Source organism: Callithrix jacchus, chromosome 16, assembly GCF_049354715.1.
Source record: "Callithrix jacchus isolate 240 chromosome 16, calJac240_pri, whole genome shotgun sequence".
Taxonomy (NCBI): domain Eukaryota; kingdom Metazoa; phylum Chordata; class Mammalia; order Primates; family Cebidae; genus Callithrix; species Callithrix jacchus.
Window position 1 is genome coordinate 17,745,933 of NC_133517.1, and position 25,933 is coordinate 17,771,865.

General features: G+C 37.0%; 1 protein-coding gene across 35 annotated transcripts in view; it reads right to left on the reverse strand.

The window, feature by feature from the left end:
- Positions 1–25,933, reverse strand: part of ASPH (aspartate beta-hydroxylase) — a 228,804-nt gene that overhangs the window by 188,714 nt on the left and 14,157 nt on the right. For 12 of the 35 annotated variants that reach the window (XR_013527856.1, XR_013527855.1, XR_013527854.1 and 9 more), the window contains exons 2-4: positions 8,065–8,214; positions 6,156–6,200; positions 4,551–4,619 (exon numbers count right to left, since the gene is read on the reverse strand). Coding sequence is in view for 27 of the 35 variants with exons in the window: in XM_078352517.1 (XP_078208643.1) it covers positions 4,551–4,619; positions 6,156–6,200; positions 8,065–8,214 (264 nt within the window). In the remaining 8 variants the exon portion in view is untranslated. Of the gene's footprint in view, positions 1–4,550; positions 4,620–6,155; positions 6,201–8,064; positions 8,215–14,006; positions 14,152–25,933 lie in introns of those variants that run through there. The other 23 variants (XR_013527860.1, XR_013527859.1, XM_054246415.2 and 20 more) reach the window with 3 other exon arrangements.

Consider the following 25,933-nt stretch of genomic DNA (forward strand, 5'->3'; position numbering starts at 1 on the left):
GGAAGGGCGATCTCAAAAACGATGTGCATCATGGTCAGAGAGGTTTACAGAAATGATATTTGGAAAATAAAGAAGTCTATCAAAAAGCACAACTTACAATCAACTCTCAATCAAATGTCAAAAGAAAGCCACAGTTTGAACAATCCTCACCACTCCTACCAGCCCCTACCCAAGTTTGCCTTTCTCTCATTAGTGCTGAGTTGAAAGAAAAAATTTTATCCATCAAAATCAATAGACAATAATGGAAAATCAGTAGACAGTAAAAGGAAGAGTGAATAAAAGCAGTATTAGGGAAGAAAAGATATATACTCTTGACAACCTCCAGATTTGCTCATTTACCAATCAGATTTTATCGAGAGTTGATTATATACACATTCATTCATTCATTCAAACTACAAACTTCTCCCCCCACCACCACCCCACTTAAGAACTGGAGTTAACTTAGGAAATTTTGGAGTTAATGTAATTAGCAGCATTACCATTTATAACATCCACAGATGGGCATATATTCAAATTATGTATCTCAGATAGTTTTAACACCATTAAATGTGGTAGCTCTGTAAAATTCTGGCAACTGACTCGCAGTTCTGTAATTCTGGTCAACGACAAGAGTCAGCTGTTAATAACAGTTTGCCTACAGACATGAAATTTGATCAAGGCCTTAGCTGGTCACTTGCAATGAGAACATTCCAAACTCCTCTCCCCATGAGCTTGTGAAATTAGCTTCTATTGCTAAGACCCCTTACAACTGTCATTTTAAAGTACTGGACCCAAAGTATTGGACCCAAACAGACCCTTAGGACAGAAATAAATCAAAGTATATATTGTTTTTATCGTTTGCTTTTTCCTGTGAAAAACTGCCTCTAGGTAGCAAAGGTTTCTTAGCTCCAGTAGGCATCAGAATCTACCAATACTACCAAGCTTCATATGGCAAGACCCCTAATTCTGAGGACGAATCACAGGGTAGGGTGTTCTGGCAGTAAGAAATGTTAACATCCGTGACCACCAAGCTTTTCTGGTTGAACCCACCTAATTCAGTCATTTAAGTCTTCGGTAACACACAATTTCTCCATGTAGTATAACTACAAGCAATCAAGTTTGGCAGATGAAGGATAAGGCAACAACTAATTTATAAAAGTTTTAAAGGTTATGGTGAAATTTCTCTGCTTTACTCAAAAGAACTATATTATGCCACTCTTTATGATTTTGGTAGGAATAAAACACAAATTGCAGTTGGTATTTGAATTACTTTTTGACAAGCCTAGAATTTTTTTTTCACTGAATTTAGCAGTTGACAAATGCTGTGAACAGAGATCTATATTCACAACTAAGTTTCTGTGGGAATAACACTGTTTCTTCTTTCTGTCTTAAAACACTATAGCTGCATGGTATAAACATCTTTATTTTTCTCCATTTGCCAATATATTACAAGTACTTCTGAGTATTGCATATAAAATATAAAACTTTTTCATCCTTCAGTATGACAGGTGACCATGTGCAACAAATACACAAAAGCATTTGAACAAAACTGTTTATCCAGCCAAGCAAGATTCCTGTGGTTCTGAAGACAAAAGTCCTGGTCTAAAGAGAAAAAAAAAAATTCTGGGTATGTGATTCCTTCTGAACCTCTAAGAACAGGGCTCAACCAAAGAGGATGTCTTTGGCTTCGAAAGGGCTGGTATCCTCCCATCTGCTCACTCATGCATCTACCAGTCTACAAATGTTCTTCCAGGATATAGCAAGTGCTGACTGACTTCCCTTTTGCTTTCCAGTCATACCTGACACAATACCGGCTAGGTGCTAGCCACAGGACAAAGGGCAACCATGTGATCTTTAGGTGGTATCACTTTAAGGATTTAGCATCCAAGTCATTTTCCTGTTGATTTTATTTGGAAAATAGGCTTTTAAAGACTAAATTTCCAAACAAGACAGTGTTCAATAATATGAACGACTACAAAAGATACCTATATTTTAATTTGGCCACAAAAATAAGAAGCTGTGTAAATGAATAACAATGGGCCTAGTACATTTTCAAAGAATCAGAAGGGCCTTGGCCAGAAATAATCAAATAATAAAATTAATGATGGTTATTGATCTTGATTTACACACATATATTTAATTCTATTTCACAAGAAAAGCCAAACCTTAAAATTGAGTGAAATGTACCATGTGAACATGTACATTTCCTCAACTTTTTAAGATTTAGATATATGTAGATTTAAGAATCTAAAAAGAAATATTTATGAAATAAATGTGAAATCTACTAAACTTTAACATATCTCAACTATTACTATACCTGTGATGCCAAGCACTCTTCTCACCTCTGACCTTCTACCTCCTCCCTCCCCTTGGATCTCCTTGGCCTTAATCTAAAACCTAAACCCTTAAAGTGTAAACTTTACCATTAAGCTGCCTCTCCAGTGAGAATGTACCCTGGAAGTCTGGCTTCATTTTTGGTATACACTCACTGTAGCACTCCCACCATAACCCCTACCTAACCATACAGAACCCACTGAAGCCTCTGTTCCCCCAACAATTTCACCAGTCTGTCTTTGCAGTAACCTTCCAGTAAGAGAGGCACCTCTAAGCTACCATAATCTCACAAACCAGAAAAAAAAAAAAAAAAGAACTTTAGTCATAAAACTCAATTCAAGTTAAGGTTGCATTTCATGTGGAGAACTCAAAACACCATAGAAATAAGGTAAGAGGTGATAAGTAAGCCTAGCATTTCACCTTTGGTGTGTTTCATCTGTACTAAAGCCATAAGTCAACTGCAAATTAGTACGAGAAAAGTAAAAAAGTATTTATGTAGTTTTATCTGATCTGTCTTTATGCATTTATTAGTAAAGTTACCAAAATAAACCTTGATATTCACCAAATTTAGTTCCACCAAGTGTACAATTCTTATAAATGGCACAATTTATGAGTTCCTCACACTATACCTGCAAACAGCAATATTCAAAGTTACAATTAATAAACATCTTAATAAGCTAAAAACCTTAAAGGGAATGACCTTTTAAAATCTCAAATACACTAAAAATCAAGTTACTAAGGTAATAGTTTGCTATAGAAATCAGAGTATTTTATCAAAGAAATACCACATTTTAATTTTTAATGGTTGACATTTCCTGACAGACCAGATAGCTAGTTTTAAGCAAAAAACAAACAAATAAAAATCAGCAAAATACAGTAGATGAGGAAGTAGTATTATTTTTGAAAATGAGGGAACTTAGCCCACATTTTATTTTATCTTTAAAATAAAAAGTTTTGCTATTCAGAATTTGTCATTTAAAGTAATATAATGAACTAATAAACCATTTATAGGCAACCAAATTGACATCATTCTGACAAGTTCTATGTAATTTTGTTTCTTTTACATGCCCAGGATTATAGTCATCTGAAGATTAAATATATTTACAGAAAGTCAAATTTAGATACAGAATAACAGAACTACATTGAAAATTTCATTAAGGTTAAGATAGGAAAAGAAATTTCACAGTAAGTTTCCAGTAGTAAGCAGCAGATACTAATTCCCAATGGACGGTAAGAGAAAAAAAAAAACTAACGTAAGTCAAAATTAGGAAGGTTTATTACCCTTAACCACAACTAAAACTCTATTTTCATATTTAAAACTTTTTTATTTCATAAGGAGGTGAAATTAATCTACTAAAAGCAGTTTCACTGGGTTATAGATGTGGCATCCTGTCATATTTTCATGTCTAAAAAATATACACAATGCAATGCAATTAAGAAGAATTTCTTTGGGTCATTCTTTTATAAGCTTAATGTATAATATCATGCCATATCCATTATTTTTCTAAAGACTCTGATATAAAAAGTTTTAACATGAATTATGCTCAATACAAAAGCAAAGGAAGTCTCACCAGGCCAGATTATATAAAATTTGCATATTAAAATTAACATCATTCTTTCCAACAAGACAGCATTTTAAAACAAATGAGGGAATACCACATTGTTATTTATGACAAGAAACATCTCTGATAAAGACAGTAGAAAGAGAAGGTTCCAATACTTCCAAAATAAAGACACTGGGTCAAAAGACCAGAAGTTCGTATTTTAATGCTACTATTAAAATATGCATGGGACATTTTAAGATGTTTACTATCACTTTTGTTTCAAAATTAATTTACATAAGACTGCAAAAATTTACATTTTGAAATATAAGTGAATGTCTAATGTCAATGAAGAATGGCTATAATTACCATATCTGAAAACAGACTAGGATATTATCTATTCCAATTCTAAGTTCAGAGTAAGAAGTATTTTAAAGTTGAAAACACACATGACATTATTATACTTATCAAAAGATATATACGTAAGAGATATACACTTATTCATTAATAAAAGTAAATTGAAATGTAAGAGTCTATGGAAAAATAAGCCATTTAAATTTTAACAGTAATGAAATATATTATTAGAGGGGGAAATATCTTCTGTAAGATATATACTATTGAGATAGATATTATTAAATCAAAAATATTTGTTTCTAGCATTTTATCACTAACAAAAAACATAAAATGTGTACTTGCCTAATAAAACTTTGGCATCATCCACATCAAAATCTCCATCACCATCAGCATCATAGACTCCTAGTTTTCCTACAATAGAAGAGAAATGATGGATATGGGAACAAAAGAGAAAACAAATTTAATAAGGTATTACCACTTAGTGAAGTCCTATAACTCAGTCATAAATGTTACCAATTAATGCAATTCTTTCCTCTTTTAATCCTGCAAAGCAGTGTCAAATTAATGTATTACTTCAAAATAGTAAGCAATTCAGGTAGTCAGGAAATGTTCAACTAACAGATTCTAAGAAATAAAACCGACAGCATTTTCTTTAAAGATTGAACAACATCCTGATCTAATTACTTGAGAACAATGTTTATTATACTGCTAAAAATATTTTTCGTGAAGTTTTTAGCATATATGAAACAATACTGATTTATTCCTAAGTTACTTGAAATTTAATGTTTCTAAAGCATAAAATTTCATCACACTATCAATATCTGAACCAAAAGAAACAAATAATCCAGACTCAAATAGAGACTAAATATAAACAGATTAACACAGAATCTAAGTACTAACAATTTAAAAATCATTGTTTATATTTTACAATCATGATTTATAACAGAAATATCATAAATTAACCTTTAAAAATAAAAGACCATTATGAAAATAAAGCATATAAAACAGGAGCCTTCCTGGAATTATAAAAGAAAACTTATGATTATTCGACTTGACTTAATTAGCACTGGCCATCTATACTATAAGAAAAAAAGGCTTCAAACAGTTATGCTGAGAAGACAATATTACCAAAGCCTTTCCTCTTCAAGAACAGAAAATGCTCTTAGGGTTAATTAGCACTGACCGTCTATGCTATAAGTAAAAAGGGCTTAAAACAGAGATACTGAGAAGACAATACTACCAAACCCTTTCCTCTTCAAGAACAGAAAATGCTTTTAGGCTTTAATCGTTTCTCATAAGAAACACTGTTATTTTGTTTAGCATTTCAAAAAGTCAAATACATTCAACTTCCTAAAAAAGCATCCTAAATTCCACGATTTTAATTCATTACTGGACAATGACTGTGGAGAAACATAATCATGTTAATGTACAGCAATATTTTAAACAGGATTCACAATGCTCTAAACAGGATTTAGAGCATTAGCACTAAAAACAAAAAGAAAAATAGAAAAACAGTTGGCAGCATTCTTATCATTTCTTTAACACAAAGTGCATTAAAAGATTACAGAAGAGCAGGCAGAAATTCTGGCTCAGAGTAGCTCTGATCAATCTCATCTCCCCAGAGCCCTTGCTCTACTTAGGAAAATGGTTAACTTGCTATATGGAAGTCTGACTTAGCAAACACATACACATTTAAAATGATAATGATGAAGGAAGAGATAAGAATGTTATTTCAACTGTTAAGAACACAAAAAGTACTAATCAAGGCTGCAGAAGACAGAATTCAAGAAACAGTAAAAGAAAATACTATCCTTCCTGACAAACCTATAATGGGAAATTGGTCCTATCACTTACATTCTGATGTAGGTAATAACTAGATTAGTAGAAAAAGAATGAGGTATTAGAGACTAACAGACGTAGACTTGAAATGTATCTCCAATCGCCTACCTTGAAGCACCTCTGATAAGTTATAACGGAAGTCCTTTGCTTTGGCTGCATGCATGTAAAAACATGAAAATTGTTATTTGTGCTTAAACGTAGGAATATTTTAAGTCTCCTCTTTAAAGATATGTTCCCTAACAACCTAAGTCAGTAAGCATAAATCTACTCAGAAATTTGTCTCCAAACTAAAATCCTCCCCATGTTGGTCTGTCAATCTATCCAGAGACACTTTCCTTAAAGTAATGAAAATGAAACATTTCATTAAAAAACAGATTACAGACAAGCATATTTGGTTATTCTTTGCCCTTTCTCCCCAAAAAGCTGTCTATAATCTGACAAGTAAAGCAGAAGCACAGGAAGTCCAAGGGAAGGGGAGATCATTCATGCAACATTGTACATACAGACAAGTGTGCATTTTTTTCCAGTGACAGGTTCACATCTTTAATTGGATTACTAAAGAGAAGGGCCATTATTCACAATAGCCAAGAAGTGGAAACAACCCAAATGTCCATCATTGATAACAGGCAAAATGTGGTGTGTCCATATGATGAAATACTATGCAGCCATAAAAAAGATAGGCAAAGGCTGGGCGGGGTGGCTCAAGCCTGTAATCCCAGCACTTTGGGAGGCCGAGGCGGGTGGATCACGAGGTCAAGATATCGAGACCATCCTGGTCAACATGGTGAAACCCTGTCTCTACTAAAAATACAAAAAATTAGATGGGCACGGTGACGCGTGCCTGTAATCCCAGCTACTCAGGAGGTTGAGGCAGGAGAATTGCCTGAACCCCAGGAGGCAGAGGTTGCGGTGAGCCAAGATCACGCCATTGCACTCCAGCCTGGGTAACAAGAGCGAAACTCCGTCTCAAAAAAAAAAAGATAGGCAAAATGTGGTGTGTCCATATGAATAAATATTATGCAGCCTTAAAATGAAGTACTGAATCTTAGAAACATCATGTTAAGTGCAAAAAGGCAGGTACAAAAGACCATATAGTGTATGGTTCCATTATGTGAAATGTCCAGAACCTAGAAAACCACAGACACAGAAAGTAGGTTAGTATTTGCCATGAGAGGGAAAGAGGAGGAGATAGGGTATTTAAGGGAAAGTGGGTAACAAAAATAATCTGGAAGTAAACAATGCTGATGGGTACATAAAATGATGAATATAGTGAAAGAAAACTGAATTGTAATATTAAATTTTATTTCAGTTTTAAAAAGAATTTTTGGGGAAGTGAAAGAGAATGTGACTCCAAAAGCAACAAAGAAACATTAATGTAAAAAATATTGAAAAACTGCAGTGATTATCAGAGAGAAAAGGAAAAAGGATAAAGGTCACTATCAGAAGAACCACAGCAACTTTCTCAGAATGGCATACAGATCACACCTATACACAGACAAACATATCTACAAACGCCTATCTTAGCACACCCATCCAGCACCTGTATGCATGCACAAACTCACTCCATCCCAACAGACACACAGAAGGGTGTGCTTTGAAAACCCTCTCTAATGAAGGGTTTTGCATATTGTCTGGTTTTGATTCATTAGTGGGTCCTTAAATAAATGTAGTGGCTCGTGATCAAGTATTTAAAAATTTATAATTAAATAGAATAGAAACCAGAAGATACTGCATATGGTGAGAAGGAGTACTGTTTGGTAACACTTCTCTCTGTATGATAAACATACGATAAGAAGACTTTTTTAAAAAAAAAAAGCTACAGGTCATTTTCAAAGAAGTTCAAAAGACAGTACTCCAAGGTAACCCTCTTCATATCCCTTTTCAGCCTCACTCTATTGAGAACCCCTGAAAGGCTACAGAAATTGCCAGTACCAAAAAGAAAGTAAAAAATATTCAAGATTCCTAAGAGATGTCACTTACTCCCTTACAAATTCACATAAGATATCGAAATTCTTACCTAGAACTTCTTCATAGTCAACAAGATCAAACCAAACCACAGCTACAGATGTCCAGACACCCAGCAAGGCAATCACCATAAACCACGTGAAGAATGAAGTTCCAGAGAGTCCTCCTTTCCTCCCATTCTTGTGTCCTCCGTGCTTTGTCTCTGTTTAGAAATACATGTAAGACGGTATAAGAAGAAAATACTTTACTGAACACCTCTTCTCACAATTACTTCTCCAGAAATTTGAGAGTATATACAATGATAGACCATTTCCAAAAATAGTTTTCAGTTAAATTCTCAAAACATGTCACACAAAATATTTTTGAAAACAGAAAAGATTCTGTTTAGATGCAACACTAACTTTGAAGTAGTGTGTGAAATAAACTACTAATTTTTTTAAAACAAAGACTTAGTATAAAATGTACATTCCACCTAAGTCACTTATCAAAATGACCTGAATATTACTCTTTTAAAGGCAGAGTGCATCAATAACTTAATGAAATCACATAAGAATGTGGCCACATCCTTTTCTCTGTCCATTTCATGTCTGCAGAATTTTAAAAGCTCTGTTAACTACCACAGAAGGAAGTATCTCCCATCAAACCATTTCATATTCTTAGCCAGATAGAGAAGGACAGAGAAGTGAAATAGCACAGTCCATTCCTACTCCTTTACAAGATCCACTGAGGCCTAAGGAAACAGGAAAAGGCTCATTCACAACTGGTCTCACTGCAGGAAACAGCTTTGTAAACTGCTGTCCACCAGAAGCATCATTTATCACATCTGATGTGATTAATATACCTTATATTCTTTTGTATTCTTCTTACAGTCAAAAATAACAAAAATCATTTGATATTAACAGATAATAATCAACACTGTCCTTATGAACCACAATATTTAAATTTCCCATAAAAAGGAATCTAATACATATTATATCAATATTAATAAATAAAACGGATAAATCATATCCCAAAATGCCTTCTGACAAGAGGAAAAGTTTATGAAACAGAAGATGGAAGGGCAGGGCAGAGTCCTTTTTGTGCGGCAGGTGGAGTCACCATAAAAGTGCCTTCATGTGCACTGCTGCCGGTGATCTTCACCATGTCCTGCCACTGTTTCTACAGAGGGCATTTCTGGATGTTTATGCAGGTCAATGTTTCATTCTGTGCACCTGTTCATCACATTGCAGGATTTCTGGCATCCCTGGTTTCCCCTGGACCTAAAGACAAGGAGCTCCCAAGGGTTATGACAAGCAACCCACCCCCAAACATTTCCACATGTTCCCTGCAGGGGCAGTTCCAGGTTGAAAACCAATAAGGATAAAAACAGGAATAATTATCTGTTTTATCAAAGAAAAATGAAATGATTCACCCAAAGTCACCAGTACAAATTGGGCAGAACTAGGAACATACTCTCATCTCTATAGCTCTGAGTTCCTCAATCTCTAATCAGTGGGCTAAATTACATGATTTTTAAAAAAACCCACTAGCTCTAATCTAGAACTTGCCCTTTGACTTCTAAGTCCAGTTCTAATTACAGAATACTACTAGTAATTTGTGGTGGCTCAAGTCAAGAATATATAGCCAATATATTCTTCTGGAAGAAAAAATGAAATTCTTCTTGTTAAAAGGCTATAAACATTTTTTCAAAATATACCATTAGATCAGTTTTTCAAAGGGGGCCATTAAAAATCAAATCCATCTGTGTATATGTACACTCAAACATACACATATATTGATCTATATGCCTACATCAAATTATATAAAGTTCTGATTACTAATGAACAGAATTTTTTTTGAGATATAGTCTCCCTTTGTCACCCAGGCTGGAGTGCACTGGCATGATCTCGGCTCACTGCAACCTCCGCCTCCCAGGTTCAAGCAATTCTCCTGCCTCAGCCTCCCGAGTAACTGGGATTACAGACACCTGCCACCACGCCTCTAATTTTTGTATTTTTAGTAGAGACAGGGTTTCACCATGTGGGCCAGGCTGGTCTTGAACTCTTGACCTCAAGTGATCCGCCCGCCTCCACTTCTCCAAGTGCTGGGTCATTCTTAAAAAGTCAAGTAGAATTTCTATTTCTAAGGCCTTGAGGAATCGCCACACTGTCTTCCACAATGGTTGAACTAATTTACACTCCCACCAACAGTGTCAAAGTGTTCCTTTTTCTCCATCCACATCCTCTCCAGCATCTGTTGTCTCCAGATTTTTTAATGATCGCCATTATATATCCAAAAGACTATAAATCGTTCTACTATAAGGACACATGTACACGAATGTTCATTGAAGCACTGTTTACAATAGCAAAGACCTGGAATCAACCAAAATGCCCATTGATAATAGACTGGATTGGAAAAATGTGGCACATATACACCATGGAATATTATGCAGCAATCAGAAATGATGAGTTTGTGTCGTTTGTAGGGACATGGATGAATCTGGAGAATGTCATCCTCAGCAAACTGACACAAGAACAGAAAATGAAACACCGCATATTCTCACTCATAGGCGGGTGATGAAAAATGAGAACACATGGACACAGAAAGGGGAGTACTAAACACTGGGGTCTACTGGGGGGAAAAGGGGAGGGCCAGTGGGAGGGGGAGGTGGGGAGGGATAGCCTGGGGAGAAATGCCAAATGTGGGTGAAGGGGAGAAGGAAAGAAAAGCACACTGCCATGTGTGTTCCTACGCAACTGTCTTGCATGCTCTGCTCATGTACCCCAAAACCTAAAATCCAATAAAAAATTAAAAAAAAAAAAGTAATTCCTTTTTCTGACATTCTTTAACTATTAATGGATCCATCAGAGCCAGTGTTCTAAATAATATGGTAAATTCATAAAAGTATGCTTACCAAATGACAGATGGCCTTCAACTTTGTTTCTAATGTGATCTATATAAAAGCTAGCTATATAAAAACGTAATTTATGTATTAAATAAAAATACTTGCTGGGCATAGATCCTGTTGTTGCACATTAAGTCAACTTCAAATAGGTACCATTACCTGAACACAGCCATGACAGGGGGAGACTGGGTGAGAATGGCTGCTATGTTGGTAGAAGGAAATGGTGATTTTCAAAAATTTTATGTGTTGTAAGCATATAAAAAGAAAAATACAAACTAAACTACTACTAAAAGTTCAAGAAAAAAAGATATATGAAAGTGAGTAAGCTTCTGCGAGGGCAGGAAGTGCCATATATTCAGTTAACAGTATTGTATCTCTAACTCACTATAGTCTTATGAACAGCAAGGCTAAACAAATATAGTTCATCTTTTCATTCATCCAACATTTTTATTCAGTATGTGAATACCAGATAATTGTACCCAATAATTAAGTTTTTAAAATGAGTATGTAGCCAACCAGATACCCAAGATGATACTATTTAAAATAAGCCTATGCTGCAGTGAGCTATGATTCTGCTACTATACTGCAGCCTGGGCAACAAAGCAAGACCCCCTCTTAAAAAAAATTTAAAAGTCTGTAATGAAATAGCTGATAAAATATAGTAATAAGTTGAATTCAAAGTTTGATCATTTCTCCATTTTCCATTTCTCTCTCTCTCAAAGGGAAACAGAGGAGGAAAATTTCTGAGATTCTGAAAAGGAAATTATCATTTATCCAAGTTAACTCAGTGATACTCATTTAAGTTATTGACTGCAACACCACATATACAGGGAAAAGTAGACAAAAGACTTTTTTTCTAAAAAACAAAATGAATACATGCACTGAAACAGCAAGGGATTGAGATGGGGAGGAGATAGCCAAACACAGTAAAAAACACACCTTTACCTAGAATTTGTTTACATTTTTATTTTAGATGTGATTCTAACAATTTCAATTTCAATTAAGTTTTCTAGCTCATTATACAAAACTCTAGAATAGATTTTAGACACAATCTAACCCAAATGAGTGAAAGCAACAGAGTGCTGACAGAGGGAAAGCATATAAAATGCACAGATCTCTCAGCAAGAGCAGATCCAAGAACTCAGAAAAGCTGAGTGCTGGGAGACTTTCAGGCAGAATCCCTGAGAGTCCTTCAGATAATCTTCATTACAAGACAATAACTGGTTTCACATTGATTCTGCCATTAAAACATACAAGAAATGTATAATAAATCTTAGAAAATTTTTCATTCAAAATAGTTTTTAGTAAAGAGATTTATCACTTTAAAAGCTAAATGTTACTTAACTAGAATATATTATCAGCAATATTTTCTATATCCCTTTACAAACAATAAATTAGCTGTTACTCTAGTATTATTAACCTTATTACTGTTGATATTTACTAGTTCCATAAAGAAACAAAATACTAAATTATAGAAGGGATTCTTTCCTAAGACACCGTTTTTAGGGGCAGTTTTTATTGACACCAAACAGTATATTCTTGGTATGTCATTGGTAAATACGCTGTGCGTAGTCCCAAAGGGCAGATCAGTTTCTGCCCAACGAAACTGATGAACGCGTGGTAAGACAAACCCATGGTAAGAGGGTTTACAACTCCCTAAGCAAATCTGAAACCAGTATCTGGTTCCAAAGGTATTTGGGAAGAACATCTAGTAGACTTCCCTATTTTCTAAGATCAGAATAACTCTAAGTCTTCATTTCATTTTCTGGCTCCATGTTCAACCTACAGTCCTGGGATCAGTGAAAAACAAATTTTTTTTTAAGAATACCACAAGAACTATGTGATTCATTTTTTTGCCACGTTATTCCATCAAAAGTACATGACCTCCAAATCAGAAAATGTTCCCACACACCACCAAACACAGAAATTACTACGGCAAGCAATAGTCCAAAATGAAGACTCCAAAAACAAAAGGAAGGGGAAGAGCAACGTGTAGTTTTATTTATTTGGTCGAGGAAAGGGAGACAAGAAGATGAACCCCAGCCCTTGAATGGTCATTAGCTACTTCACTGGCCAACTACTAACTGAATTATAGATCATTTGTAAGTTTTAGTTAGCATTATATTGGGAATTTCATATTTACACATAAACTCAATACATTTAACTTTTTTGAAAAACATGAAAACTGTCAAGCGACTCATCAAAGTGATGATTTTTTCCATGCTATAAAACGTCACCTGTTGGGAATCAAGAACTTAAAACTGGGTCAGATGTAACAGTTAATTTTTCCTAACTACATAGATTACCTAATCCACAGAGGGCAGAAATGTCTTCCAAAACTACTAAAAGTCAGACACATATCTCATATTCTTCTTCATGGAGCACTTTATCAGACGAGTCAAGTAACCTATTCTAACCAATTATTTAAACAGCATTCACAGAGGAGATGCTCATATTCTATATCCTAATAGAAGAATCCTTTCATAATGAGTGAATGCAGTCTTTCAATTAATGGAAAGACTATCTTAATTTACAGAGCGAAGCAAAAACAAATATATTCAAAACATTAAATTCAATACATCAGTAAAGAATACTTTAAGATTAAAGATTCAATTTAAAAACAAAAAACTCCTGTGTTTTTTCTTTGCATTTATTATCTGCTTCATATTAAAGTAGGTCACTTTCCATAAATGGCAAGTCGTTGCTTGAACCAAGTAAGTCTGTTCATTAATATGAGACTGAATTTATATATCCTATCATTTTATATAAAATTTAAATATACATATTTCTTTAAATTTGTTGTAATTAACTTTTTAAAACTAAAGAAGAGAGCTTGTTCATTTTTTGAAATTTGTAAAATCCAGCCTCCAATAGTATGATGTAAGATCATCTAAATTAAGACACCAAAACATATTCTGATTAAAGACAGATTATTCCATGAAATATTCAGCTACTGTGAAAAGTCAGTATCTCAAAGTTCAAAATAGAAAACGTAGATGGTGCCGTCAAAGCACTTAGCTAAAAATATTTTAACACAGCACAACTGAAAATAAAGTGAAAAGTTGTCAGCTAGATCTAGAGCCACTTTTAATCTAATAACAAAAATATACCTTTATCTTCAGCCATTTCGATTTCTTCAATCCATGAATAATAAATGCTAAAGTTAAAAAAAAAAAAAAAACGCCAAACAACTCAAAAGTACTACTGACAGGTCTGAGGGACACTGCATGCACTTGCCTCCCAGAGCTTGAGACTGGCCAGCCCCTGCACAGCAGGGGACTCTACAACTGAAATTGGACCTGACTACAAACTCTGCTCACAAGTTATTTTTAGAGGCTAAATGCTGCTAATCACTTAGGCTGAAGAGCACTCCCTAACAACACGACAGCCTTTCTCCCACTTATGGGATTCCTTTCCCAGTTGGTGCTAGCTAACTTCAACCCCTAAAAAATCAAGCATGCCGAAAAAAATGAAATGGAACAAACTGTGCTGCCAATTTTGTTTTCTTGGAAGCAGACTTTAATGGCTTTAGCTTAAGCACAGATTCATTCAAAACTCAAACAAGTCTTGCTATAAAATATGGCCCCAAGCCCAGAAGCAGCTTGATTTGGCCCTTCAGAAAAAAAAAAAAAAAAGCCAAACAACTCAAAAGTACTACTGACAGGTCTTAGGCACACTGCAGCCATAAAATGGCTTCAAAGACAGACCAGTAGATTGTTTGAATGAAACAAAACCATAAATAGTAAGAAATTAATGCTCCAGAATTCTGGTTCATAGACACCATCCCAGGACTAATTCCTGCAACAGGAAAAATAAAGCAACAACACAAAATGTTTCGCTAGAAAAGGAGGGAGAGAAAAGTGGTGGGAGGGAAAGAAATAGAAGGAAGGCTGGAAGGTGAGGAGAGGGAGAGAAAGAAATCTTGAGGAGTAAGAATAACGACCTGGGAAAGATCCTCTTGAAAGGGAACTAGGAAAAGATTACACAACCACATTCTGATTTTTTTTTTTTTTTGACTTCTCCCCAACCTCATCTCCAAATATTCTCTTCTGGGAAAAAATCAGCCATTAATTCACTGATCTAACATTACCAGTTCACAGAATTCATTAGAGTTCTGATTAGTACACTAAATTAATTTAGCATAAATAGTATCTAGAGCAAGACAGCAACCTTTCTAAGTTGTTTATAAGACTAATTTTTTCATCCAAATTTAAGGCTTCACAAACAAATTAAACATTTAAATGCTCTGAATACTACTAGTAATTTCCAGTGGCTCAAGTCAAGAACATACTGCCAATATATTCTTCTGGAATAAAAAAGAAAATTCTTGTTAAAAAGATATACACGTTTTTAAAAAATACACCACTAGATCAATTTTTTAAAAGGGGCCATAAAAACTAAATCCATCTGAGCATATGTGTGTACATTCAAACATACATATTCAAAGGTAAATGTTACTTAACTAGAATATTAAATTACTAGCAATATTTTATCTATCCCTTTATAATATCATATATATGAGGTGTTACTCTAGCATTATTAATCTTATTACTATTGATATTTACTGTTCCATGAATGAGTAAAACAGTAAATTATAAAAGAGATTCTTTCCTAAGATGCGTTTTTTAGGAGCAGTTTTTTATCAACAGCATACAATATACTCTTGATATGTAATTTTGTAAATATGGTGTACCTGGTCCCAAAGGGCAGATTAGTTTCTGTCCAGCAAAACTGATGAATGCATGGTAAGATAAACCCTTAACAGGTTGGTACCATTGTCTGCAACCTATAGTGCCAACATTCGATGGCCCAGGTTTAAGACAGAGTTTAGCAGGTAGACATCAAGGCAAACTAAACAAAATTGTCTCAGGTGCCCTCTGGCCAAGCATTATTTCCTCATTCTTTTCTCCAAAGATCTGTCCCACTAAACTTAGTGCTTGCTAAATTGTTAAATGACAATGAATTACTCGTTGACAGGGGATAAAGTGACCCACTATTTCGTCACCACACAAATTAATAAGACAAATATCCTGGAAGCTTTCTTTCATTGTGTTGTTTTTGGAAAGAGAATGACAGCAACATGACGCCCCTATGGATGAGACCACTAGAAACCAAGTCCCCGGCACTGATACACAGGCAGCTTGGTATGCTTTCATTCTTAGACACCTAAATTTGTTTCATGGCTTCTCCATTAAATTTGATTTGGGGGAAGTCATCAAACTTCTGGCCTCAATTTCCTTGCTTATAAAACGGGTCTTCACACAAATAAGTTATGCAAATATTTGCTAGAGTTATCAGTTAAAGAAATTTTTATCGATTCGATCATGACTAGTGCACAAATATCCGTACTCCCAATTTAGAGCTCTTTTCATAATCCCATCTGTCCCTGCAACTGCTGGAGCTGCAAAGGTTTCTTCTCCTTTCTTTCCTGGCCTGTGTGAGGTCAGCTGCACTCCAAATTACAGAATGTCTATGGCCAAATGTCGAACTGTAAGAATCACAGCTATTAAAATGTGGTGACATCTCACCCTGAGACTTCTTCAACACAGCTCCAATTATTCCCCAGTGACAAATCTTTATCCAGCTCTTTTACAAGTCCTGTAGTTACCCTTCTTTGGTCTTTTGCAGTAATTGAATAGCTATTTTGATAAAATGTCTTTCCTCCTAGTTCACAATGACAATGACATCCCTGTTATTTTAGATAGGGAGATCAGGAGAAAACACCCTGAAATATCATTTAATCTATCATAACACTTTTTAAAGAACAATAAATTCTGAATTCTAAGCAACTACCTCTTATAATGACAGTTCATTTTTATGATAAAAAATGTTTATGAAAAGATTAAAAATAAACTTAATTTGCAAATAGTAAATCATGTTTTTAAGACCTTAACAAACACAACTAAAATGATACTAAGTTAACTATTCCTTGTAATAGCTATTGGTACTAATAGCAACTCCAAGTCTAATCAAAGACCAAACGTGTTTTGAGAGCATTAATATCAGCCTGATGCCACTCGCAATCAGGGGAGCCAGGACCTATGTCCACTGAGTCGAGGGTTCTACCTCTCTCCAAAAACCTCCTTTGACTGATGAGTCCTTCTTGCTCCTCTATCAGTTCACTCACTGCATGGACTGCCACAACTGCCTTCCTGGGTGAACACAAGTATCCACCGCCATGGAGGCAAGGGCAGCTGGGCTCACGGAATCAATATTGGGAACTGATCACAGCAGATCCAGCTTCATCTGGGACTCAGTGCTGCCTGCAACCCTCCCAATTCTCTACAAACTCATCTCGCCGTACTTTATGATGACTATATCAAACTTCTCTGGCCCCAAGTATCCTACCTCTTCATACTCAAAAACTGCCGTATCCTCATACTTCACAGAGAAAACAGAACCCTCAGCAGGAAGCCATCCTGAGTGCCCACTGCCCAGCACACAAACCTGTCCTTGCTTGCATCCATTCTGAGTTCCTCCTCAGCTACCTTGTACTCTGCACTGTCTCTTCACACTCCTCCTCCCCCAGCCTTGCTGCCTTTGCCAGGTCTCCCTCCAGCCTGCCGCTAGCCTCTATGCCATCTTGCTCTTCCCATCACAGAGAAAATTCTCCACAGAGATGCTGTTCCTGTTTTCATTTTCTAACCTCCCACTCACTCCTTACAACCTGTAGGCTTCCATCTGGCTTCTGCAGACAGTTCCCGCATAGTGGCTCTAATGTCACATTAATGATTTCCATCTCATTAAACCCAACGGAAAACCTTCAGTCCTCATCTGACTTGACCCTCTCAGCTGAACTCTCCCTCCCATCTTCCCTTGACTCTCATGACTTCAGAGGCTTGTGGTACTCCTGACACCTCTTTCAACTTTCTAATTTCCAGTCTCCTTTGCTAGCTCATTCTCATCTAGTTGGTTCTTAAGCATGAAAATTCCGTAATAATTGGTCCTATGCCACCTCTCTAGTTGACTTCAGCTATCATCTATATGACTTTACATTTCTCTCCTTTGAGCTCCACAACTGTGTCTTCTCAATATCCCATTTGAATGACTTACAAAAAAAATCTCAAATTCACCATATACACAACAAACCCTGGTCTTTTCCCTCTCCTGTTCAGTGTCCTACATCTCAGAAGCACTTCTTTGAAGCCAGTTGCTTAGACAAAAACCCCAGGATTCATCCTTGACTCTTGTCCCAAACACTCACCTCTCAAAATTAGAGTTTCTCATCTAACTGTTGTAAATGGCTTACAACCAGGCCAAAATATGGATTCTCCTCAGCACCTGGGTCACCCTTGTCCATTTACCACAGTGTAGTTTTTAAAAGCATTTGTGTGTGCCATGACATTAAAAAATGAGAAACTCTGTCTCAAGTCTCAATGTTCTTTCAACTATAATCATCAAAATCCAAGTTATCATTATCTCCTAGGTGACTTCAATAACTTAGCATACACTTTTCTACTCCATAAAGCAGCCAAAATATTTTTTTTGTCTTTTTTTTCTTTTTTTGAGATGGAGTCTCACTCTGTCACTCAAGCTATGCTGCAATGGCATGATCTCAGCTCACGGCAATCTCCGCCTTTCGAGTTCAAGCAATTTTCCTGCCTCAGCCTCTCAAGTAGCTGCAATTACAGGTGCCTGCCACTACACCCAGTTAATTTTTGTAATTTTAGTAGAGACAGGGTTTCACCATGTTCGTCAGGCTGGTCTTGAACTCCTGACCTCACGTGATCCACCTGCCTCGGCCTCCCAAAATGATGGGATTACAGGTGTGATAAAATATTTTTAAAATCTAATTATATCACTTCCCTGTTAAAAACCCATTAATGTCTTAATACTACTTTTGAGATAAAATACAACATCTTCCCTGTGGCCTACAAGACTCCAGGTGATGGGACCCCAGCCCGTGGCTTCAGCCTCACTGTTGTGTCAGTCCCCTAGCTGCCTAGACTCCCGCACAAAACACCTGACCATGGTCTTTCCCTCTTGGGCTTTCAGCCCAGACTGTCCCCTCTTCCCATAGTTATACGAAGGCTGTACCACCACATACAACCCTCACGCCTCAGCTATTGCCAGCTCACTCTGCTTACAAACCACCTCCTCAAGGAAGCCCTCCTAACTTCCCTCACTCTCACAGCAGTGTGCACTTCTTTACTGCATTATTACACTGCTAATTAGACAACTATACAACAAGTGATTTCTTAATCTCTTTCCACCTCTAGAATGTAAGTTTCATGCAGCAAGGAACTGAATCTGCCACGTTCGTTACTCTACACTTCCCTTGGATCTGCCTAGTAGAAACTCAATAAAATAATCACTTGTGAAGTGAGTGGATATATTCCTTCTCAAATCCTTGATATGAGTACTCAAACTTCTTCTGCTAACACTTTAGAAATAAGGGAGCAACTTAGGGCTTAGCTGTTTTGTTTCAAGTCACTTCAGTTTTCCCCATCTCCATGAATTTAATGATCCTAACTTCAATTCACTAGAGGAAAAGACCTACAAAGAGCTAAGAGAGAGAAATTAAGAAAGCAGTCCACTTATTTCTAGACTGTGATTTCAGACTCAAATTGGTCCCTTTACCAAGTTTTCACAGCTCTGTGTCAGGTGAATTCCTCCTGACTGATCTTGGATGACTGCCACATGGGCTGCACATGACTGGGGCCAGGCAGGACAGGCTCTGTAGCCTCCTCCACCTGTCCTGGCAAACACCAGATGCTGCTCTCTTGACTGGCTCTGTGTAGAAAGGCACCATGGCTAGAAGAATGTCAAGGGGCACCATGAGGTTTAGAACTTAGGAAAACAATATTGAGAAAGTTGCTTGCATTTTCATCAATATTAGTAAATGAAAGCGAAATATCAGCAATAGCCATTTGGATCAGCCTCCAGGTATTTTTGGAACCTTTACTAACCTTTAGAATTCCCAGCTGGGTACTGCCTTAGCCCACACCTCTATGCTAATACTGATTTACTGCAGAGGAGAATGTGAATCAGAATACGGATCCACCCAAACCCATCATATGAATTTGTGATGAATCCAAACACCACTGGTGAAGATAAAAATGCAGTATAAATAGTAGGTAGCCTCAAAGGCTAGTTCCTCAAGCCAGTCCTAATCAGTCAGTTCTGTAAATTAAATTATTTCTCCCTACAGAGCACTCAATAGAGAAGACAGTCTCAGAGAAAAAAAGCACTCCTCTGAGCTAGTCAATCTCCACATGGGTGGGTGACAATTATTAGCATGGTGTTCTCACTGGCCTGAGAGAAGCAAAATGTGTGAAGGAAGACGACCTATGTCCATTGAGAAACTTGAAGGTGGTGAAAGGAAAGTTATTACAATGAACAAAAAAGTTACTTTTTTCAAAACTAAAACCAGTAACAAAAAAACTTAGTCCTGCTTTAAGTCTTAATGTGGAGGCAATGAAACAAGGACACACTGCCAATATGGACGAATACCACTGCTTTACAGCTGTGCCCATGAAGATTCTTTGACTTTTACCCATTTAGACAGCAAATGATCCATGGATCCCTTCCCCACCAGTTCCCACTTTCCAGAGCAACAGAATCCAGCATTTTAAATAAAGTGCCCTACAGATACAAATGGGGAAGGAAGAGAGGGATTACAAAAATGCTTTAGCACAGCATATACACAAGAATTTTATTATAAAACACAAGTCTTACAGTTGAGTTAGTAGAAAATCATAGGTCAAAAAATAGTGAATACAATTATGATTATAATACATCTTGGGCATAGTATAAGGATACTGGAAAAACTCTGTATTTTCTCCTTCTCTAGTCTCACCCCACAATCAACACAGAATATTCCTGCAACCCCTGGTCACTAATACATGTGGGGATTCCTCCTCACCAGCAAGTAAGCAATCAATTCTGCAGCAGACACCAGCTGGCTGTCCTCCAATTCAATTCAATTCTGACACTACCTACTTGGAGATAGTGCCAGATCCCACAGGTTGAGGGCTCAGTCTCACAAGACTATCTTTACTTCTGAAGCCAGTCACAAGTAGTAGGCTGTCACCTATACTTCAGACCAACTGGCTATAAATCAGGGTTCCCAACATCCCCTCCTCCAGTTGATTAATGTGCTAAAGGGGTTCACAGAACTCAGAGAAACACATTTACTAGTTGATTATAAAGGATATTACAAAGGATGTAGATGAATAGCCAGATGGAAGAGATGCATAGGGCAAGGTATGTGGGAAGAAGGGCCCAGTTCCCATGTGTTAAAAGAAAAGCTTCAGCCAAATTAAAAATTTTTTTTTTTATTTAAGGCAGAGTCTCACTCTGTTTTACAGGCTGGAGTGCAGTAGTGCAGTCACAGTTCACTGTAGCCTTGAACTCCTAGACTAACACAACCCTCACACCTCAGCCTCCTGAGTAGCTGGGACCACAGGCATGCACCATTTGTGCAGCTAATTTTTTTTAAAAAAAAAACTGTTTTGTAAAGACAGAGTCTTGCTTTGTTGCCCAGGCTTGTCTTAAACTCCTGATTTCAAGCAGTCCTCCCATCTTCACTTCCCAAAGTGCTGGGATTACAGGTCTGAACCACCACCTCTGGCTGACAAATTAAATTTACAGGGTTTAATTGAGCAAAGAACAATTGTTGAATTGGGCAGGCCCCAGAAGCAGTTTAGAGACTCCAGGGCTGCCACATGGTCAGATAATACTTATGGACAGAAAATGAAAGGCACAGAAACAGCTGGATTGGCAACAGCTCAGTGTTTGCCTTATTTGCATATAGTTTGAACAGATATCCACCTGTGATGTGCCAAAATTCTGTGACTGATACAAGAGTAGTTGATAGTCTACTTGAAATAGGCAAGGAGGCAGCTTTAGGCTAAACTTAACACATGCCATGCCCTCTTTGAACACACTGCCCCTCTAGTAACCTTTGTTAGCTTTCTGGAAGCTCCAGGAACCATCTTTTTAGTTCTTTATGGAAGTTTCATTAGATAGGAATGATTGATTACATCCATGGTTACTGGTGATCAAGTTAACTTTGAGCCCCTCTCTCCTTCCCAGAGGCTGGGGGTGGGGCTGAAAGTCCCAATCTTCTAACCATGCCTTAGTCTTTCCCATGACTAACCCTGTCCTGAAGCTCTCTAGGTGCTGTTAGCCACCAATCAATCATTAGCAAAGACACTCTTAAGATGCTGGGAGACCACAAGGGTTTTAGTAGCTGTATGTCAGGAAACAAGAGGAAGATCAAATATATATTTCAAAATATCACAGATAGCCAACACCCTCTTGCTAAATAAATAAATAATAAAAATGGATAACAGTAATAAAAACCAACAATAGCTGCAACTAAAAACTGCATAAACAATTAACTTCACCCAAAGAGAAGTCTGGTCTTTGCTGCTGGCTACTTTGATGAGGTCTCTAGATCCTAGGCATGTTCTGATAGCAGCATCTTTACCTGGGGGCTGCGGCCACTGGACAGCCTAACCAATTGGGCTTTGGGACATGCCATATCAGTTGTGATCTCTGGAGGACCCTGGGGACCCCAAAATTATAGATGGTGCCTGAAGTGAGGGAAGTCTTGTGAGAACTATTCCTTCAGACTATACAGTTTGCTTAACTCCTTGCGAAAATCGTGATCAACTGAATAAACAGGTGACACATTAACAGTGTCCTTCACCCTAACAGCATAAAGTCTGACTTTTCTTTCATATGTATCAGTAAAAATTTCAAAACTTTGCCAAAAGCTAAATAACCACACTTCTGTAGAATAATGAATCTCATATTTCAATCAACTTGGTAAGGTACAAATATTTATAAATTCCAAAAAATCCCTCACCATAAGACAAATGAGAGAGGGATACTGCAGGTGAATGCCGTGCAGAGACCAAAGGCACCTGCAGGAAGACTGATTTCTCATTCCACAGTGGATGTCCACACAAGCAATGGACTCCATGGTCCACCCTGTGCCTCGCTGAACAGCAGAGAGAACTGGAGAATGACAGCTACAGAGAAAGGTGATGGCTACAAAGCAGCCCAAGCTCCAGGCAAAATGTCAGCTTCCCACAAATCCAAGTGGGCAGCAGGGAAGTACCCGGGTTTGTATCGTTTTGCCAGCACCTCACTCAAAAGGACTGACTGCCACACAAGGGGCTCCCAAGAACAAGAGGAGATAAGGTATTCTGCCAGGAGTGGAGGCCCAGGGGATTGAGGGTGAATCAAGTCATGTGTCACAGGGAGGGTCCTCCCCAGGCCTTTCAAAGAACTCACATAGGCAGTGTTTGAGCACCTGACACTTGCGGATAACCATGCCAGTCAATCTAATTAACTGAGAGAGAAGACTGAGAGGGACCACACCCGCTCTTCCTCCCCAGTACAGCCCCAAAGGCAGACCACAGGAGAGCACACTCACTCCTTCCCCTCCTGCCCTGCTGCAAAGGGGAGACAAGAACATCTTCACCAAAAATTAGATCAGCTCTAATCCAGGCAGACTTTTAAAAAGAGTGACTGAGATATTAAGGTCTATCCCAGAGACTGTCAAGAGCCTCTGCTACCAAGAACGAATAAATTAATCTATTCCAACTGTACACAATGGAGAAAAATGAAGCTATTTCTTGTTAGTATCCAGTCGGATAAAGATGGCTTAATAAAATGGCTACAAAATGTGCTTCCATCTGTTAGGCTCAACCATAGGAAATTGTCAGTTTCTGACCCACACAAATGGCTATTTCACAGGAAATAAACAAATAACGTAAGAATTTCCCCAATGTTTTATCATGAAAATTTCCAAAAACAAAGCTAAAAGGATTCATATTAGATTCTGCTACAGTATTAACATGGTATTATATTGTTTCACCTATTCATCCCTCGACATCTATCATCACCTTATTTGTATAATGCACTGCAAAGTAAACTGAAGACATAAACACCCACCTCCTAAATACTTCAACGTAAGTATCACAAACTACAGTTACACATTTCCTTATAATTAATGTGAAATTTACACAACATGAAATGCGTAAATTTTACGTAACATTTCCTGAGATTCAACAAATTTATACAACATGTAACCCAAATCCCTATCAAGAGAACATTAATATTACTGCTTAAATTCCCTCACAGCCATTTCCATTTCACCCATCCCCAGCCTCAGAGGTGGCCCCAGTTTTCCTTTTTTTCTTACTGTAGTTTGCCTGTTCTTGGAATTTCATAAACAAAGCATCACAAGCTTATGTGTGCAAGGCTCCCTTCCCTCATATGTGCCTAAGAGTCTTGTGTGTTATCTGTAGTGGCAGCTCATTCCTTTTCATGACTAGGCAGTATTCCATTACATGGACATATGAGTATATAAAAATGGATATGTATGGAATATACAGAGAATTGGAGAATATATCAAATCTCCTACTGGTAGAAACCGAGGCATTTTCCATTTTGACCTATTATGAATAAAGCAGCTAGACATATACTTGCACAAGACAACTATGAATATACACCTACATTTCTCTTAAGTAAATATGTCAAAGTGGAATTTCTGGGCCACAGGGCATATGTACATTTGGTATTAAACAAAACTCCCAGATCTTTCCCCAAAGTTGTTCAACATTTTATGTACTCACCAAGAATTCGAGTTCTATTGCTCAACATAGAACTTGGCTTACCACGTTTGGTATTGTCTGTCTTTTTAATTTCAGCCATTCCGGTGAGGGTGCAGAGGTATCTCCATGTGGTTTTAACTTGTATTCCCTTGAGAACCAATGATGTCGAGCATTTTTCATGTGCTTCTTGGCCATTTATTTATTTTGTGAACTATTTATTCAAATTTTTTGCACATTTGCCTATTTTTAAAAACTGAATTATAGATGTTCTTTGTATTTCCTGGACACCTGTCCTGTAACAGATGTATACGTTACCAAATTATCTCCTGGTCTGTGGCTTTCCTGTGAGTCCTTGAAGACATTTTGAGCCACAGATGATACCACAACTGGAAGCAGCCATATGTACAGTTTTCTTTCTAAATGAAATAAATGTCCTAGTTATTTATGTGAGTTTGAGTCTGAGATCTGTGAGTAACATAGATGGTCCCCTGACAATAAAGCGGGAATGAAAGACAACATGTCTTTACAGTACAAAACAAAGTATTTTTTTTGTTCATGGCAATATCACCATCACCATATTCAATAATTATATTTAATAGTCACTTTAGTGAATCCTTATAACTATAATGTAAGTGCCATCATCTTCATTTAAACGTGGAGAAAAATATAAAGGAATCTAGGTTTGATGACTTACTCAAGGTCAAAAACTGTTAAGTGGCAGAGCTGGTACTTGGTTCTGATGCTGCTTTGTTGTCTCACACCATGATTTGCTCACAGTTTCATCTGTTGAAGGAACCATATGACTACAATGGCACAGGGTTAGGGAGGAGAGGAGAGGTTACCAAACTCAGTCTATGGGAGGAGAAGGGAGAATAGGGAAGAAATGCTGAAGGGAACCAGACAGGGAAACGCAAGGTGGTAAGCTGTCCTAGAAGAAATAGTGACGCCCAGATACTAAGGCTACAGAGTGATTTCATATGTCTGGAGCATTAACATAAAGAGGCGGCGGCGGCGAACAGCTGGAGAGTGTAAGAGAGGATCATGAAGAGCCTCCTCTATACTTAGGCATTTGAACTACATCTTAAGTACTCTGGGGAAACTACTTGAGGTTTTCAAATAAGGAAGTGGACAGAATCTAATTTCCACTTTATAAAGATGATTGTGACAGAGAATGAAATAGAACCAGTTGAGGATTTTAAGTAACAACTAATGAGGATCTAAAATATTCAATTAAAGTAGCCTTAGAGTCAGAATTGGGACCTAAACTCCAGCTTCAATTTTTACTGGGTCCATGATCTTTGACAAATTAACCTACTAGTTCTTCATCTACCAAAAATAAAAAAAATTATTAAGAATTTAGATAATTACTGTGAGAATAAAATGCTAAAACAGAAAGAAATATACAATGTGTGGCATATAGTTAGCACTCCGAGATAGCTACGTTTGTTTTCTCTATAATTACTGTT